This window comes from Colossoma macropomum, unplaced genomic scaffold (genome assembly GCF_904425465.1).
Source record: "Colossoma macropomum unplaced genomic scaffold, Colossoma_macropomum, whole genome shotgun sequence".
In the NCBI taxonomy this organism is placed as follows: domain Eukaryota; kingdom Metazoa; phylum Chordata; class Actinopteri; order Characiformes; family Serrasalmidae; genus Colossoma; species Colossoma macropomum.
This window is the reverse complement of record NW_023494809.1, coordinates 20,781,123-20,800,642: the sequence shown is the minus strand read 5'-3', so window position 1 is coordinate 20,800,642 and position 19,520 is coordinate 20,781,123. Positions and strand designations below refer to the sequence as shown.

Genomic DNA, 19,520 nt, shown 5'->3' with positions numbered 1-19,520 from the left:
AAGGACTACTCGGTGACGTAGTACGTGTGAGACGCTGCTGTAATAATTCTGCGACTTGGTTCACGTGTTTTGCTGTGCTGGTAAGCGGATGATGCTTAAAGACTTTTATACATGATCGATTATAATATGTTCGTAAACCATTGTGTTGGTAGATTTGTCCATATATAGCTATGATTCTGAGCAATACGCGGTTTGACACGTTAGCTTAGCGAAACGGCTCCCAATGCCGGGCACAGCGGCAGTGCTAGGCTAACTTCACTGACTCTGTTTTGCTGAGAGGTTTGGCGTTTTTAATCTGCGCAGTTACGTTTATGTACTGTAAAATCTTCTAGACGGATCCATGGATACTGTCATGTTTCAGCAACGCTTAAATATTGATATCTTGCTGCGTTTTTAGAAACACAACCACTCAGGAATTATTTCAAAATTACAGATGAAAAACATTTCTAAATTAGAATTAACATGTGTTTTTACTGAGCCCCTAAAGTGACATGGTGACGTGGCCACAAATGACTATATTGAGATATTATACTGAGGCCCCAGTTGACTATATTGAGAGCATGGATTAATATATTGAAGCCACGAGTTATGTGAAACCTATGTTGTGGCCTCAGTATATCAATTTGTTGCTTTAATATATTAATTCATAGCCTTATTTAAAAGTAACCTTAATCACTGTGTCACCTTAGGGGCTCAGTATTGTTTCAGTCAGTCATATTTTACTTTTGTTATTGGGGGCTACTTAGCGTGGGGAATGAAATGATCTGTCACTGCTGCCATCATGTAGGTTTGTAAACTGCTGTGTCCCACCTTTCTGGCTTTTGATGGATCGAACCAAACCCATATCCTCCATATCCCTTGCAAAAAAGTCTGTAGTAATGCTATAATAAACTATAAGATTTCTGTAATGCTGAAATAGATACTTAAACGTGGAAATTGAGGCAAAGTGACTGTGAAATGGCGACTTAGGTCTGTATGTTACGTGCAGTTAAGAGTAGGTTAAGTCCTCTGTGTGCTTAATGTGTCTTCATTTACATTTCAGGTAGCCAGTCACTCATATCCACACGTCAGTGTGATGAAGCTGGAATTGTCTAAAGTGGTGCGAGGATGCCGGCTGGGCGTTTTGACTGGGATAGGGCAAAAGGGGCAACACTCATTAGACGTGCCAGGCTGTCTCCTCTACACCCGCTGTGCCACGGTGCCTCATCTGACTCAGGATACACTGCACACACTGAGCAGCCTGCCTACAGTCACGCAGGTCACACTGGACAGCCTGTAAGCAGATGATCTGTTCACATACTTTGCTTCATTTTACTTACTGTATAGCCCAACATCTTCTCTAATGTGTGGAAGATACCACATAGTTGTATTATTAAGCTTTAATTATGAATAAATGATAATTAATTTTAATATTGCTCAAGATTGTTTTATGTCTCTTTCAGCGCAGAGCACTATGAAGTTCTGGAGGAGTTTAAAGAAGGTGTACGGAAGTTTTCAGGTCAGTAAGGCTCTGAAATGTCACCTAGCTCTGTGTTTTAAAGTTTATCTCCTTTTATCTCCTATCTGTTTTTCAAATGTCTGCATAATTCAAGTGTTGAGATGTAAATAAAGTCATTCAGAGTGGTTTGATATGGAATGGTTAGTTGTAGAAAAACTTACCAACTCAGATTTCTTTGCAGTGGTAGTAATAGAAACCAGGGGTCGTGAAAACTGCAATGCAAATATAGCCCTTTTATCTACTGTCTACAATGATCAGTGAACCTGCATGTGGAGTTTGTATATATAATGTTGATGATGGCAAAATAGTGCCAGATCTTTAAAAAATCTGAAAAAATAGTTATCAGTGGGGCTGTTTTACCTCATGACACACTGCATGTACCCTCTGTGCCATGAAAGGATATTTAAAAATGTTTTAGGCATAAACATGCTCAAAACTATCATAAAGCAAGGTTTTACACACCAGGCAGCAGATTCTTAACCGTTTTCTGTCCTGTCACAGGACCTCTGTGAGTAATCCTGAGAGATTCTGATTTGGCAAGTTTATCTAGAACCGCACATTCCACATCAAACCACTCTGACTGACTGTTAACATCTTAATGATCTGATAATGCAAAAATATTCCAAGTTGCAGCATCTTAGAATGTGATTGGTGTAGCTGAACTGGTTACGATCCTGTGTGATGATGAACCTCTTGAAAAGTCGTAGTCAGTTTTGGAGGCTTGTCATGTAAGATGTATAGAATTAGTTTCCTCTCAGATTTTTAGTTCTACTTTAAGGTTCCAAATTTATCAAGGTGATGAGCAGGGCTTCCACCTCAGTCTCTGAACATCATCTGCGGTACGGTGTTTATATCCCCAGACAAAAAGCATTTAGCCCGTCTGAGCATCTCTGTAGAAGTTTGTGTTCAGCCCAAGGCCTTGTCGTGATTAAGATGTTGTAGCAGGGGGTTATGAGCATTTAAGTGAACAGTGCCTCTTTAAAAGTCAACAGGCCTATTAAGTAGATGAGAGTAAATGTCACGGCTGTTCTGTTTACTGCCTGTAAAACCAAGAATGAAATATATTAAAGGTCACTCAGACGGTTTCTTGCAGTGTAATGTTTCTGATTCATTTGTTCATTCTAATACCAACATTCAATGGCTGTAAATGATATTCATACTAATTCATACTAATCATTAGATTAGATTAGATTCAAGTTTATCGTCATTGTGCAGAGTACAGGTCCAGAGTCAATAAAATGCAGTTAGCATCTAACCAGAAGTGCGAAATACAGTGTTTTTTTTGTATATAAATTGCAAGAAGTGACCGACAATTGACAGTTACGATATGTACAAATAAGGACGGTGGAGCGGTAAGAAAAAATATAGATGTTGAAAGTATAAATGTAATATACATATATACAGAGTGAATGGAGAGAATTCTTATACCATTTCACATTTGCTTAATAATATGAGACACAGACTGGGAATCAACATGGCCCCTAATTGTAGCTTTGCCCATCAGAGAGACTTCAAAATGTTTGAAAGTGTCAAACGAGGCCACTCCAGAATTATGATGCTGTTTTCAACAGGGCTTCAGTAAAGATGAAAGTTTAATTACACTGATATAAATACTTAATGCCTACAAAAACATGGACCATGATATATAATTGAACAGGGTTTTAATAAATTGGCATTTTAAATCTTCATATCTTTAGGGCTGTTCAGCTGTCACTGGGGTTCTGTTTGTTACCAAAGCAAATGTTAAAAATACGATGGACTGATCGCATCAGTAGCATGCAGTGCCTTGCTGAGCCATCTTGGCTTAGCCGATTGTTAGGTTACTATCGTTATATATATTGTACTGTACAGTTGCCCATTTTTCAAGAGATAATACTGCATAAACAAGGACAGACATTACACTAATAAACTGTTAACTTGGCACACGTTGTTTCATTTAGGGTGGTTTAATGATTGTGGTTCCAACCCTAAAGCAGCCTCTAAACAAACAATGTTTAAAATGGTTATTTTGTTTTGGACATAAATTCATATATAAGCATCAATTTGAATACATATATTTGTCTTAAAAAACAACTTTGGAACATCTAGACATGAGCCTTAAAATGAAACTGTTTTTAAGAAAAATATACAATCATGTGTGTCCAAACTTTTGACGGGTAGTCTGCATTGTTAATGTGAAGGTGAGGTATTTTAAAATTAAAAGGAGCAAAACCACTGTGTTACTGGCTGTGCGGAGGAGAGAAAAACATTATGTGAGCATGACTGTGGATCCGGAACGTGGGCTAGTTAGTTACTGTAATGTAGTTACTGTAATGTAATTAATGTGCTGCCTATAATATCCAGTTCACTTATGGATAATTGAATCATTTCAAACATTATCTGCCTATGCCAATCATCCAAAAGTCAGAAAAAAGTCAGACGAGAAAAGGAAAAGGAATGTCATGGAAACCCATTTCGTGAATCTCCTAATGTGCAGTTCTTTTGCTGATGTTGCTTCCAGAGGCAGTTTGGAACTCTTCAGTGAGTGACTCAACAGAGGATAGACACTGTGCTTTAGCATTTGAACTTTAGCTGTGTATGTCAACAGTTGGGAGAGTTTAGTTGGCTGCTTTAGGCTTGGACTTTAACAGTTGCATGCAATAAATAAAAAAAAGACAATTAATTTGTTAATTGCTGTTATTTATATGGCAGTTAATCATCATTTTGTGATTGTGACTGGCCTACTTCAGGTGCTGTTTATCTGATGGGGACAGTTTTGGTGGTCTGCCTGGTCCTGCATGATTGTTAGATGTCCCGTTTTGCTCTGTACCCTTTAACTTTTTATCTTTTAAAACCTTTTATCTTTTAAAAGTTTTGGAAAATTCTTTTCTTTCTTTTAAACCTATTTTTCTTTGATCTTACCTTTCCTTATGCATGTTGATTTTCTTATATCTGATCCTCTCAGAAATATCTCCTGATAAATTATTAACTTATACCCATTGGCCGTTTTGACTGGAGAAGGTCTCAGATTTTTTGCACAGTACAGTATATCAATACATAATGCACTGCTGACTAATTTTGCCATCATGTTTGAAAAGCAGGCGTATACTGATCAGGTGGAAAGTGTTTCTATGTTCCTTCAAAATAGGCTTTAACATCTGGTACTATGAACCCATTTAAGATTTTCAGACATGGTTAGGGAGAACCACTGAAACCCAGCCAGCCATTACGTGCCCTTAGCACTTACATTAGAAAAGAGAAATGTAATTAGTGACTTCATTTTGTTGTTTCAGTTGAGCAAACTTATTGGAACGTGGCTGGAGGGGGAGCAGCGAGTGACCTGACTGCATAATTAAACGATATAAAACTGCTGTTTCACCTGACGGTGTCAAACACCTGACTGTATTTATGTTTGTGTACTGTGCTCTGCTCAGATTTATCTGCCTGTTTGGTTCAAGTAAATGTCAGCCAGTCTTCATGACGTATAATTGAGCTCCAGCACTGGCGCCAGATCTGTTTGGCCCCTTCATGCAAATATGCACTGTCACCAGCACAGTCACACTCATCAATTCCACAGTTGGTTCCTTTCCCTCTGTGAATTTATTTGACAAGGGTTCAAAACGATCCGGCTGTTCTTTGTTTATTTATTTTGCCAAGCAAGCAGAGATGAACACGTGTCCTGCCTGATTGCTTTTAACTGTACTCTGGCATTCGTTTCGCGTTCACTGTCTGTTTCATGTTTGAATAGCAAGAAGCTTGCAGCTCCTCATATTTGCATGCTTATGATATGCTGGGATAGGTAATGCTTTCAGCTTGCTTTATATATCACTGCCCTTGTGCATTGCACAGAAAAGTGCATGACAAACTCCCTTTTTTGGCTGATGTTTCTCCTAAGGATCCTTAAAGGGGCGTTCTGTTCTAAAACTACAGATTAATGTTATTTTTATGTTATGTATTATTGTGTAGAGCAACACTGCATACCTCTGCCTCATCAGTTTAACAGATTTCACAGTTTTCATCCTTTTTTTGTGTTTACATCCATCAGTGTTCTCTCACTACAATACCCAGAATGCATTATGAAAATACCTTATACAACCATCGGGAACCTTCCCACCCCCTACCACAGTGATATTCGGCTTCCTAGCAGTCCTGTAAGCATTAGGCAGCGAGTGGAAAAGCAGTTCAATTTGCCTGTCCTCGAATATCCTTCCCAGAGTTCTTGCAGTTTTTAAAGGTTCCTCCCACCTTCAAGGTACATCATCAGAAGAATGTTTTCCTAGTCTTTAAACTATAGACTACAGCTGCACCGCTGTAGTAGGGCAGTAAGCATGTTTACAGCAGATGTAGCAATGGTTAAATTTGCCAGAGTGTCCCTAGGAGTGTCCAGACTTATTTCATAGAGGAGCAGATTGGACCATGTCAATATAGCCAGGGACTGAAATAATATTCACAATTGATTCAAAATATTAAGTTTTGAATGAATAATACAGTCATGTAGAGCAGTGAATCTAACCGAAAATCTTGCTAGCAATCCTTTCTGAGAATTTGGCGCTGGCCACTTAAATGCACATAAATCAGTCAACAGAGGAGTTAAAGTGTTTGCGTGTTCATGCAGGTCATTGTGAAACATTTTAGCATGCAGAATCAGAGATTTCTAGGAGCTGCCGTGTTTTCTATCACTGTATAAAAGAGGCATAAGGCTTCCTTTATTGTTGATAGGTAAGCGCTTATCACAAAAGATTGATTTGATTATTCAGAGTGGCTGGTGAACCACTTATAACACGCTGTAAAATAAAAGCCAGGGACCAATTAAAATCTGTCCACGGGCCGCATTTGACCCTGGGGCCGGACTTTGGACAACAGTGCTTTAAGACTGTCTTTAGATACCAGGCTGTAGTAGTTATTCCTTGTTATTAGCTTTTCTTCTGCATTTGATTGTTCTGTGTTTAACCGCATCTCTGGTGTATGATGACTTATTGAAATTGCAGCATGTGTAAACATACATAATGGCAGTAACTTGATAAATTTGCCGAAAATTAATACTAAAAATTGTGTTTTGCCCAAATAGGTCTACATGACACAGCGCTGTACTGCTCCCTCCAAGACCCTGCCACGACCTGCCCCACGGGCCACATCACTAACAAGGTCAGAGGTCACTGAATATCCCAACAAATGGATGTGTACACACGATCAAATCATCTTTGAGAGCGTGCTGGCTCAAATAAGGCATCTCGTTTCTGTTGAGATTATTTGGGTTTTAGCTGGAGATGAAGTACTTCATGCTTACTTAGTACTTTAGTTTTTATGCCAAGTTGTTCACAATTTTCAAAGAGTTCATGTTCATGTTATCACTTTCGTGACGAAACATGAAAATAAAATATCTCCAAAAGAGTAACTTAATATGAGATGGAATAATGTTTCTTAACTTTAAGATACTTTACTGTAACAAGAATTTTATTACAAGTAAATTTGGACCAATTTGGTCCACTTCACACAATATGTTCACACAATATAAAGGGCAGTGGATGTTTTTAAGTGGCATAATGAGGAGTTCTAAGGTTTTGATATGATTGAAGCCAGCCAATTATAGCTGTGTCCTCCCAACAAAAGCTGTTCCCAAATGAGTTATGTACATCAGCCAAAAAAGGGAGTTTGTCATGCACTTTTCTGTGCAATGCACAAGGGCAGTGATATATAAAGCAAGCTGAAAGCATTACCTATCCCAGCATATCATAAGCATGCAAATATGAGGAGCTGCAAGCTTCTTGCTATTCAAACATGAAACAGACAGTGAACGCGAAACGAATGCCAGAGTACAGTTAAAAAGAAGATATTTCTGAGGAGATTTAAGATTCACTTATATAAGGAAGAGGAGAGTAAATGGAAAATAAGACCACCCAAACTGTCCCCATCACATAAATAATACTTATTATCTTATCTCTTAGCTCTTAGCTCTTATCTCAAACCTTATCCCACATTTTACTTGGGTCATTCTGATGCTTTCTGACAAACTCCAGACTTACTTTCAAGTGTTTTTTCTTCAGTAATGGCTTCTTTCTAGCCGCCCTCCCATGTAGGCCAATTGTAAACAGAGCTCTTGAAATCATAGACTGAAGCACCTGCACTCTAGTTTCAGCCAGTGCGCTCTGTAGCTCCTTCAGAGTGACTGTTGGCCTCTCTGTGGCTTCCCTCACAAATCTGGGTCTTGCTGTGATGCTGAGTTTTATGGGACAGCCTTCTCTAGGCAGCACCTGGGTAGTTATGATGCTGCTTCCATTTCCTCACAGTTGATCCGAAAGCACTCACTGGAATGCTCAACACTTGGATATTATTTTGTAGCCATTTCTTTTATCTTGTTCATGCCTCTAACTTTATGTCTGATGGCCTTAGAGCACTCTTTAGTCTTCATTTTCACAACAAGGTGAAAATCCATCTGAATTTTCTTAATGCTTCATAGGTAGAGGCCAGTTGTAATCCAGCTGTGTCCTTGTTAGGGCAGTATCTTTCATCTGTGTAAACGTGGAGGTTCCACAGCACAGGGGTTGAATATTTTTCATTTAGTCATTTTGGTCACAGAGTGTTTTCTTACATGTATCTGTGTGAATATGTATATATATGGGTGTGTGATATTTCAGACTGTATCAGTGTGGGGCAGTGGAGGAAGGATAGAGCTAACCGTGGCCAAGTTCATGGCCATGCAGGCAGTCATCCTGCCAGACTTCTATCAGAGCATGGCAGATGGAGAAACGTGGCAGGCCAACACCTCACGGAAAAGGGTCCGCAAGGCTGTGGACCGCACTCTAGCCCACCTAGATGAATGTCTGATACTGCATCACAAAAAGCAGGTACTGTACAGAGTGGATATTTAATAATACACAAAGAAATAGAGAGTAATGTCCTTGTTCTTCACTCATAAACAGCAGAGAAATGATTTACTTTCCAAATTCATTTAGTCAACATGAATGCTTAAAAATGTTGTTGCTGCAAGCATGAATAGTAATTAGCTTTTCTTATAGCAGTTTTGCAAAGAAGCTGTCCTTTATCTGCCCTTTTGCATTAGCTGTCTCATAAATAGTTTTATTTATTTTGCTGCAACCTGCATTTGAGATACGGATTTATTTGAGGGTCAGAAAACAGCAAGCATACAGGAAACTCTCCTCGATTTGCAGGTGAATTTAAGTTTCCTTACTCCAAAAGACACTTAGCTGCCTGCTGTATAAAGACTGCTGTCGTGTTCAGAGTAGTCTTAGTGGAGGATTTGTGCCAGGAATAGGTTTTTCTATTGACAAAATGATGAGGTTTGTCACTGCATTTCTCAGTTCTGCTTATGAAGATGTTCTCTGTTTTCCCAGCCCACAAAGTGGCACGGCTGGCACTGGGACCTGCTTACTGTGCATCTTCCCTCTGGCTGACAGGAGCTGAAGCAGGCGGAGATATTCGGGGTGGTGGAGGGAGGCGATATTCGGGAGGAAAGGGTCAGGTCAGCGCGGGAGACGGCCAAGCGGCCCGTGGCAGGATTCGTCCTGGATGGCTTCCAGTCTGCCGCCATGGAGCAGGAGCTGAGGAGTCAGCTGATTACGGCAGTGACCGCGGAGCTGCCTCAGGAAAAACCGAGGTGAAAGTCAGGCTAAAAGTCAGCCTCGTGTTTGTATCCATCACGCTATAGGGCTCAACCGATATATCATTTGGATGCAAAAATCGGCCGATATTAAGTTTCCACAGAGTAGAAATAAACATGAACGTCGTTTAACTACTGTGAATTTGCTCTTGTTTGAGAAATCTACTTTGTGACTGAAAGTAATTTACCTTTTAAAGGTTAAATTTTAAGGTAAGAAAAGGACTATTTTGCCTTAAAATGCCCTGGATATACCTCTTCACCATGAATTTAACAAAATCTGTTTTAGGCCAAAACAATCTGAAATGCTAATATGTTATTTTCCTAAAACAATGTCTCAGGCATCACGTAGCATATGCATAACCATTTCATTAAAACTTTATAACTAACGTAATAACTTCCTGTAAGGTAGCTTTTAAAGTCATTACTCTTTTCTGGTTTCTGTCACCACTGTTGGGCACAGTTCTGACTCGACAAGTTTGTCTAGAGCAGCACATCAAACCACTGAGTGACTTAAATTAACGATTTCATTATGCAGTAATTTTGAAAAATTGGTGAAATTCCCCTTTAAGACTGGTGAACAAATGCTATTTAAAGCTGCACTAAGCAAGATTTTTTTTTGTTAAAATGGGAAGTAGTAGCATCACTGAGTCAGGAGGAAAAAAATAAGTTAAAATATGATATGCGAGCTCTGCTACACGTCTCCCTGTAAAGTCTGAGAAAAAAAATTCTATTCTTTCATTGCACTTGCAATCAGATTCATCCGCTCTGGGAAGGGGTCTGAAGCACAGCAACATTTTTTCTTCTGCATACACAAACACACACACACACACACACACACACACACACAAACTTTTGTGAGAACCTTTGTCCCTCTCAGTTGGAGGCTGAGTGATCTTTGCACTCTCCACCTCACATCTCCTATTGCTTTCCCTTGATTACGTACCCTCAGACTCTCAGCAGCCATGGCAACTCTCCATCCTCCTCCCAGGAACCATGGCAACCACATCAGGCTGCTACTTCAGTTGGGATGCTGGAGGATGAGGAAGAGTAGTTCCAGGAACAAATTGGCAGTGGGGGGGTTTGGGGGGGGCTGCAGAGAAAGAAAAAGCAGCCTGTTTCTTTGTAGATTTGGAAGCTTGCTGTAGGGTCTTGTTCGACAGCATCCCTCCCACTGAGGCCTGTGGAGTCTCATTAGAAACTGAAAGTTCCCATGGGAGCCACTGGGTGATCAGTAAGTGGAGCACACTGCCAGTGGCTAAATGAGAGAGTGCATTAGGGTGTGACATGGCTGTCACTTATGCGTCTCTATTCTGATTTTCTGTCTAGCTAGCCATGCCAGGTAATCGTTCTCCACTTCGTTTAGTACATTTTTATCCCAAAGTCCTAAAATTCGAAAGTAAAAAGTTTCTCCGGCAGTTCACTCCCTTTGGACTGCAGAACATTGCATAGGCTGCAGAGTTCCAGCTTGCAGAATAAGCTGTAGATACAGTGGTGTTGTATTAATACTTCATGACTCCCTCTGGACTGAACTCAGTCTAGAGCATTATTTGTTTGTTTATTTATTTATTTACTTATTTGGCTGCAGTTATATAGGCAATCCATTATGCAGGTATTCAGGCTGAGCCTAAGTAACTTCTACAGTTGCAAACTCGATTCTCTCAGCTTCTGTATGATTACTTCCAAGTTCAAAGTCATCTTTTTTGTCTGAAATGTTTGCTTACGTCAGGTTGCTGCAGGGCGTTGGCCGTCCGGATGAAGTGATAGAATGCGTGGAAGCCGGAGTGGATCTGTTCGAAGGTTTCTTTCCTTTCCAGGTGACGGAGAGAGGCTGCGCTCTCTGTTTCAACTACACCATCATGCCTGACCCAGAGACTGCAGGTACATCGCCCCCTACAGGTGTGCCCTTGTTCACTCTTTTGAAATTGGGGGTCAGTGTCATTCTTTAAAGACCCCCTGCACTCAAAAACATATTTTTTAAATGGTTACCACCTTTTGTGTGGCTTATTATTATTATATAGATTGGTATTGTGTCAAATTTGTTACCATAGTGCCATATTTTCCCAATTGGACCAAGACAGCTTGGCATCAATTGATAGAGCTGTGAATTCTGGATTATATCAGGAAATTCTACAGGAGAATGTTAGGGCATCCATCCATAACCTGAACCTCAACAGAAGGTGGGTCCTGCAGAAAGACAACAACCCTAAAAATACTACTAGGTCTATGAACACATTTGCATTTTGCAAGTCCAGACCTTAATCCACTTGAAATGTCAAGGCAGAACCTGATGTGTGGCGTTCATGCAAGAACATAACACAGTTAAAGCAGTTCTATAAAGAGAAATGGGCCAAGGTTCTTCCAAGTGAATGTACAGGGGTGATCGACAGTTACAGGAACTGTTCTGTTGTTCATTGCTGCTCAAGGGGAACACACCAGTTTTTGAAAGCAGAGGTTCACATGCTTTTGCCAACAAAGACATTTAATGTTTGATCACTTGAATCAATATATCGCTGCTAACAGAACAAAACCTCAAAAAAGCTTTTTTTCCATTTCCATTTTTCAGTTTTTGGCATAATTTGAAAATGCCTGTTGCCCTGTAAATATCATGACGAATGAACCAAAAGAAATAGCCCCAAATTACTTGGAAATAAGTCTGGTTCCATGGACTTCCATTAAAAGTACAGTATGTTTTTTTTCTTCTCCTGTAAAGTTACCATTTTGGAGATATGAGGTTTTGTTCCGACAGCAGCCAAATGAAAAATTACGTAATAGTTTGTGTTATTTGGTGGTTTGGCTTTTCTTTATCTATCGTTCTGATTTAAATGAAGATCTGATCGCATGTTAGGACATATTTATGTAGATATTCAAAGAATTCTAAAGGGTTCGCAAACACTCCAGCACCACTGTATTTCTTCTAATTAAAAGGAAACATGTTGAAGTTTTTCATGATAACTGACTACAAACTACAGATGCAGCAGATGGAGATTAGTTTGAGAATCCCTTTAATAATAATGTCAAATGTAGTGATTTTAACCTTGCAGCAAAATACAAGAGAAAGCAAAGCTGCAGATTTCATCCCTCAGTGATCTTTTGCTCCAGATAATGAATTAATGAATATGCCTTGCTCACTGCTGACAGGGACGCGCATAGAGCAAAGCTCTCTCTCTCGCTCTTCTTTCTCTCTTTTAGTCTTTCTTTCCATTTCCTTCATATTTCTTTATGAGAGATTAGTAACAGTGAGGAAAGTACCTTTTTTCCCTTTTATGTGTAGCCCTCCTTTATTTTATGTGTAGCCCTCAGTCAGACACAATAATTAGCTTTGTTCACAGCCAGGCGAAAGTACCTGACTCCTACCGCCTCCTGTGCAGGGCAGCTATGCTAATTCAGTCAATTATTTGTTGCTGTCCTCTTTATTGCACTTGTGCAAGTCTCAGGACGATGTGAACTCCATAGAGTAAGTTTCCTGTTACAGGCAGAAAATCTCAGACTGGAGTAATTGATAGAGTCGGCGATGTGTAAAGAGCAGACGGAGCGAATCAATTAGGTGAGAGAAGGGTAATGGAGTTCAGGGCGGGCCACCGTCCACCTCTGGATTTGGGAAGGCGGGGGTATGTAGATATCCTCTCAGCCAATTAGAGAGCGCCACAGGGGGACGGGCCACAGGCTGTCCCACTGATTAAACCCCCTCTGACACTGCGGGAAACATTTCCATCTGCACTAGTTTCTTCACTCTTCCCTCCCTTTAACATCTTTTTCTCACTCTCCTACTTACTTCCCCCCCCTTTGACCCTCTTTTTCCCTTCTGCCTGTTCTCTCATCATCTCCGTCTGTCTGTTTTACTTTCATTTTTTTGGGATAATACACAGGATGTGCTCTTTGCCCTTCTGCTGACTGGAGCGCTTCTCTCTCTGTGACAGCGCTTGATAACTCTTTAATGAAGCCAGTGGGCAAGGAGTGTTCCCAGGTGGATTGGTGCCTATGTGTATTTTTATGAGTGCCTTTGCCCGGCCTATGAGTTTGGGAAAGTGCCATCTCAGTTATTCACAGTAGAATGAAAAGGGTTATGATCTTCATCTATTGAGAGGCTTGAGAAGTTATTGGAGAGTGCGAGTGCGAGTGTGTGTGTGTGTGTGTGTGCGTGTGCGCTTGTTTTCAAGACCAAAATGTCCTGACGTTGTATTAAAAAAAAGAGAGATCAACAGATCTAACCTTCAAAGGCTCCTGACTTTGTAAACTGCTTTTCCCAAAAGCTCCATGTTTAATTTTTAAAAAACTGAGTAAGCAAAACCATTTCTTTTTGTTATCTGAGGGTAAGGTTAGGGTTAGGTTTAGAAAATTTTATATATATAATGTGTAATACGCATGGGACCTATTATTCTTACATATAGATACTTACATTATTATATATAGACATTTACTGTTGAGTTTTAGGCTTTTAGGCCCTTGATAAAAGTTAATTTAAAAAGCTGTTTGTCTGATCACTAAGCATTTATTTGCTCAGAACAACACAACAAAAACTCACTCCTTTAAAAAAGAAAATCTTTTTTACTTTTTCCTCCATGTGTGTTTATTTGTATTAATTCTAATGTGGGAAATATGTATGACCTCATGTCCTCACACTGTATAAAAGCAAACCTGTTTGTGTGTGACAGTGTTGGAGTCAAATGGAGAGAGGCGTGCTGTAGAGAAGCTTAAAGAGAACGGAGACAGCAGTCCTGAAAATATGACGCAGTTTGAGATGAATCTGAAGGACACAAGGTATGTGAGGAAGAATTCTGTCTTTTTTATTTACTGTCTGCAGCTGCTGTCTGCGGTCACCCAGACACTCATATTATTGTACCATTCTCCCTCTAATCTGATCATCTTGATGAGAACAGTGGATGAATGGAGCCAATATTTCTGTAATTCACACCCACCTTCTTGGTGACCAGCTATATTTCCCTAATAATTCTTTAAGTTGTAGAGTCAGATCAGATTAGAGGTTAGAGGGTGAATAAAGGAAGAAGTTGTTTTTCTTATCTGTGTCAGTGTATGTGAATCATTCACTCTCATAGCCCTGCATTGCGTCATGAAGCATACAAAACATTGAGCGCGTCATGCTGGTATAGTCTTGCCCCCTTTTGGCCTGTCTGTTTTCTGACAGTAGAGCCTGAATTGATCTGCCTATTTTGTAAGTGTCCTTAGACCACTGGTCTAAATGCCTTTTGGTTTGTGGTAGTAGTGGGTGATATACCTGTTCATCCTGTTTACCAGTTGAAATTTTTCTCAAGGTATTAGTGTTGTCATTACTGTTTTACCGGTATGCAAATAAATGCAGATAACGGGATGTACAAATAGCGCAAAACACACTTATTCCCGCACCTCTCGTGTAGTAAGCTGCAACCTGACGTAGTTTAGTCCAGTTTATTGTTAGAGGAGCAGACATCAGGTTGTAATAAGTTAATGAGTAATTGGAGAGAAAAGAGAGTGAGAGGAAAAGCCAGTCTCTTTGGGTTAGCCATTAGGCATTAGCCCTAGCATGGAGACTAGCCAGCTTTTCGTGGCACTCCTTGCTCAGCCAGCTTCTTCAGGCGATGCCACGGTCTTGGCCTACAAGCCAAGAGGCTCTGCAGCTTCTCAGTTAAGACTGAAAGTGTGAACGGCTTGTAATATTTACTAATTTCCAGCAGCATCTGAGGCTCGTAGATTAAAGCTTGAATGTAAGAGACACACATATGAGACAAATGACTTTCAGACAAAGCTGTTGTGGGCTTTACATTCGCTCACCTTTATCTTGTTAGGGTTAGGAAGCAATATTGACACCTGTCTATGTATTGTTCATTTCTATTTTCATACAATAAAAATATTTTAGATTTACTTCAGTTGTTAAATATGGTTCTTATTACAAGTGAAGGGACATCAACAATAATACACCATTGTTAATGTGCAAAAAATTGTTTTATCTGAAAAAAATATACCTAACTGCACTGTACCGTGATGTATATCAAAGCCATCGGTAACCTTAATTAAATCATGATGTACATTTTTGCCTGTACCACCCACTACTAAGCTGTGGGCTATTTTAGATGCACACAGCACACTGGCAAGCTTTAAAAACCCATCAGCATTGCTGAGACAAGTACATGATACCGCATTCAAAGGCACTCAGGTCTTTCTTCTTTTTCTTGCTGTCCTCACTTATTTACACAGTCCACGTCTCAAGCCTTAAAAAATCTTTCATTATAGTCTCCTCTCCATCATCTTCATTGACCTGAAGTGGATTTAACAGGTGAAATCGATTAGAGACCAGAGCTTTCACCTGGCTTCACCCGGGCAGCCTGTTTAATGGAAAGAAGAGGTGTCCCTAATGGGGGTCACTTATGTTTTGTGTAGTCAGTGTATATTCTCTATACAGAGAGTTGCCAGTTTATTAGGTACACCCTATACAAAACATACCGGCCAATTTCACTGCAACACCTACTAAATAGGTGCAGTTTGTGGGTTTACAGTTACAGACTGTAGCCCGACTGTTGCTGGACAATTTATCAGCCCCCTGTACTAGAGTCACAAGGCACCTTAACATTTCAGTTCAGTTTCAATCAATTCTAGTGCAGGGTGCCAACCTGCAATTGTGAAAAAACATTGTTGATGGATCTCGATTCATCTCTGTTTTTTTATTTCCAAAGACTGCATTATAATTTTGTATATAATAATGTAGATAATTGATGTATGAAATTCTTCAGTGAAAATCACAAATTAAATACTATAACACTGTGTAAGAACATTTTTTAAATAACTCACCTGAAAGTTTGAAAGTTATAATCTCAAACATGTATGTTTGTGGCTCTTTCTTCTCAGACTGCATCACCTGCTTTTGTAAACATCTGAGTTCAAAAGCCATGTCTAGTCCACGTGTTTTAATGTATTATAAAAAAGTTGGCAAACTCATGAACACGGCTGTCCTTTACAATGTTTGAAAATTTCATGATTGATTTAATGAATGGACCGATAGAAATGTCTTAAAATCACTTGGAATAAAACCTATTTACATTAACTTACATTCAAAAAGTAAGACCAATTTTGCCCTTGTTCTGTAAAATTACTACTTTGGAGATGCATGTTTTTCTTTGGACAGCGACAAAATGTTGTGTATGTTTCTGGCCTAGCTCATGAATATCACTGTATTAGCTGGTTAGCATCTCCTGAGCTGGTTGGTGAACAAAGCCGTGTTCCTACATATCGCATGTTTACAATGTTTTCAGACTTTTTACTTTGTTTTCTCAAAATTTCTGACCAGTTTGTGACTGCAAACTTGTGCATTAGTGAGATCCTGCCTTTTCTTAATATACTACTTTATGACGTTTTATACAATGCCACTGACATGGTGGTGGCATGGTAGCATGTGTGTTGTGCTAACTTTGCCTGTCATTTCTGTAACGGTCATGTGCAGTAGTGTTGCATGAATCCGGGTTTTCTGGAGTCATCCTTCTACTCTTGTTGCTGGAATTGATGGAGTTTTAACCAAGACAGCACCAGAGTCGGAGCTAAAGAGATATAGCAGAGATTTAACCATCCTTAATGTAATTTACCCAATTTTTTGAGTAGGTAGAGATTATAGTAATATGATGATGATTTGTAGATTACACCTAGTATACCTATAGTATACCTATAGTATACTACCTGATACATATAGTATACCTACTATATGTATCAGGTAGCTTAATAAGTGATTACAGCTGACTAATGTCTAAACACATCTTACCATCAGATTCAAAAGGCTGCAAGTGTCTTCTTATCCCACTTTTCTGTTCCACCTTAAATGATGTAGAGGTTGCGGAGGCACCAGAATGTAACTGCAGTATCACTCAAGGTGGAACAAAAAATGTGAGTAAGAAGCTGGCGAATAAAAAGCCTCATCCACTTAGCATCATCATGAAGCATTGGTTTTCTGTGAGCAGAGTTCGGTTGCAAAGCGGTGCATTGTAGGGGTAGAGGTATCGAAAACTTTTTTTGTGTGCACAGTTTGTGCTTACAGCAGCTGGTGAGCAGCGTTGGCACACCAGAAAGGTTGGTAACAAACTCAGGCTACTCAAACGCCTTCCTGTATTACACACGCCTCCATGCAACTGTCCTTCAAGCTAATTACAATTAAAAAACACAGAGTAAACAGAATCAATGAGTCGACTCCAAGCATTTCGATTCTGAGTCATTGGCCAAGAGTTGACCTCGACTCCCAGACGTGTTTAGGAATCGACTCCCCATCACTAATGCGCAGTCATTATTGCAGTGACTTATTGAATCCATATTGAACAAAAATGCCAAAAGCAGGCAATTCAGTGTTTAAAAGAAAGAGGAAAACAACTTGAAACTGTTTGATAGTTGTCAGCTAATCACTCTACCTGAATTTTTACTAAGTTACAGATCACATTCCTTTAAACGGTTAGTTATTTTGCTAGCTAGCTTCCTTTTGTGCTGTATGAACTCCAGACTACTGTATAAATTGGTGACTTGGTGTATATACTCTTTTTGAGAAAGTGACTTTGTTTTGCCTTCAGGTACCGGGAAGATTTCCGCCCACTTGTGGAGGGGTGTGGCTGTTACTGCTGTAAGAACCATAAGAGGGCGTACATCCATCATTTGCTGGTGACCAATGAACTGCTGGCAGGGGTGTTACTGATGCTTCACAACACAGCTCACTACCTCGGATTCTTTAGAGCACTGAGAGAAGCCGTGGCCGTTGACCGGCTACAAGACTTCAAAAGCAGGGTTCTACAGTGACATAGTGACCAGTATGGAAGAGTAACAATGACCACAAGTTTGGCTGAACAAGAAGTATACTGTTAAGAGGAGTTCTCAGTTTGTACTTGCCTGTCGTGAGGGTTTGCTGCCTCACAGAACATGAACAATCGGACAGAAATCAGAGTGGACAATTCTGACAAGCGCCATCTGTTTACACATTAGTCACAGTGAATTCCTATAGGTGACAAGACAAATATCATAAGCATCCTTTGAGTGGTCTCATGGGTATTCACTTGAATTTTACTTCATTCCTGCTAATGCTGTGCTTTTATTTTTACTGGTGCTGAATAATAACTTAGCACGGCTGAACACCAGCGTCTTTAGCTTCGGTCGTTCCAGAGTGGCAGCACAATTAAAAAATGTTTTATAGATTTGTTTGCATAAATATAGTTTGCAAGATTTATGCTTATCTTTAATATTTCAAATATGGAAATTTTTCTGTGAAACTGTGCACATCCCAGGGGCATTATCTTCACATTGCCTTTGAATTTCTGTTGGCCATCTATTGCTGAGACTCAACTCTTTGCAGTCATGCTTTTTGCCCTGTCTCTCTTTTTAATGTTTGTGTAACTATTGAATAAACAGTGGCTCAGGGGAGATTTAGCCCTATTTGGAGGGGAAAAAGTCTTTGAACACTGTCATGGTCAAGCATGCATGCTTGCGTTTATATAATACTTAGAGCAGTATCTTGGAAAACCAAAATTTCCTCGCTTTTTTGTATTTGAAGAGTCTAGTGTACTGTGTAAACACTGTTAAATTCTCAGAATACACAGTTCACTCCTCAGTCAGTACAGTCCACATATGAACACATCTGTGAACACATTCACAAATGCCCACAGAAGCAGAAGAAGCTGGAAAAACAAACGGTGTGCTGTTCCTGGCTGTCAGGAAGCAAATTATCCACACGTATGAAAGAAGTGGCTGAAGTTTATTTTTTCTGATATCTCTGAGGAATATTAGTCTGAACTCTACAGTTTGCTCCTTTCATTTCAACCTGGACAGTTTTAGGGAGGCACAATACACAGTAGCCAATGAGAATAGAGGCTGTTTACACATACACTATATTGCCGAGTATTCGCTCGTCTGTCTTCACACGCATGTGAACTTGAGTGACATTCTTAATCCATAGGGTTTAATATGATGTTGGCCCACCCTTTGCAGCTATAACAGCTTCAACTCTTCTGGGAAGGCTTTCCACAAGGTTTAGGTGTGTTTATGGGAATTTTTGACCTTTCTTCCAGAAGCACATTTGTGAGGTCAGACACTGATGTTGGACGAGAAGGCCTGGCTCGCAGTCTTTGCTCTAATTCATCCTGTTCCTTTTACTGGAACTAAGGGGCCGAGCCCAACTCCTGAAAAACAACCCCACACCATAATCCCCCCTCGACCAAACTTTACACTTGGCACAATGCAGTCAGACAAGTACTACTCTCCAGGCAACCGCCAAACCCAGACTCGTCCATCGGATTGCCGGACGGAGAAGTACCGTTCTCCAGAGTCCAGTGGCGGCGCTTTACACCACTGCATTTGACGCTTTGCATTGCGCTTGGTGATGTAAGACTTGGATGCAGCTGCTCGGCCATGGAAACCCACTCCATGAAGCTCTCCATGCTGTTCTTGAGCTAATCTGAAGGCCACATGAAGTTT

General features: G+C 40.0%; 1 protein-coding gene across 2 annotated transcripts; it reads left to right on the top strand.

Annotated features, from left to right (window-relative positions):
* Positions 1-35: 35 nt before the first annotated feature.
* On the top strand, positions 36-18,482 carry qtrt2 (queuine tRNA-ribosyltransferase accessory subunit 2). 2 transcript variants are annotated; one of them, XM_036558648.1, is made up of 9 exons: positions 36-80; positions 1,043-1,275; positions 1,443-1,498; positions 6,546-6,622; positions 8,113-8,322; positions 8,893-9,092; positions 10,822-10,973; positions 13,748-13,853; positions 17,630-18,482. In XM_036558648.1, the coding sequence occupies exons 2-9, from the start codon at positions 1,076-1,078 to the stop codon at positions 17,850-17,852; spliced, it is 1,224 nt and encodes a 407-aa protein (XP_036414541.1). In that variant the 5' UTR covers positions 36-80; positions 1,043-1,075; the 3' UTR covers positions 17,853-18,482. The 2 variants fall into 2 exon arrangements, with proteins under 2 accessions (XP_036414541.1, XP_036414539.1); XM_036558646.1 differs by having other exon boundaries at positions 10,822-10,991.
* The last annotated feature ends 1,038 nt before the right edge of the window (positions 18,483-19,520 follow it).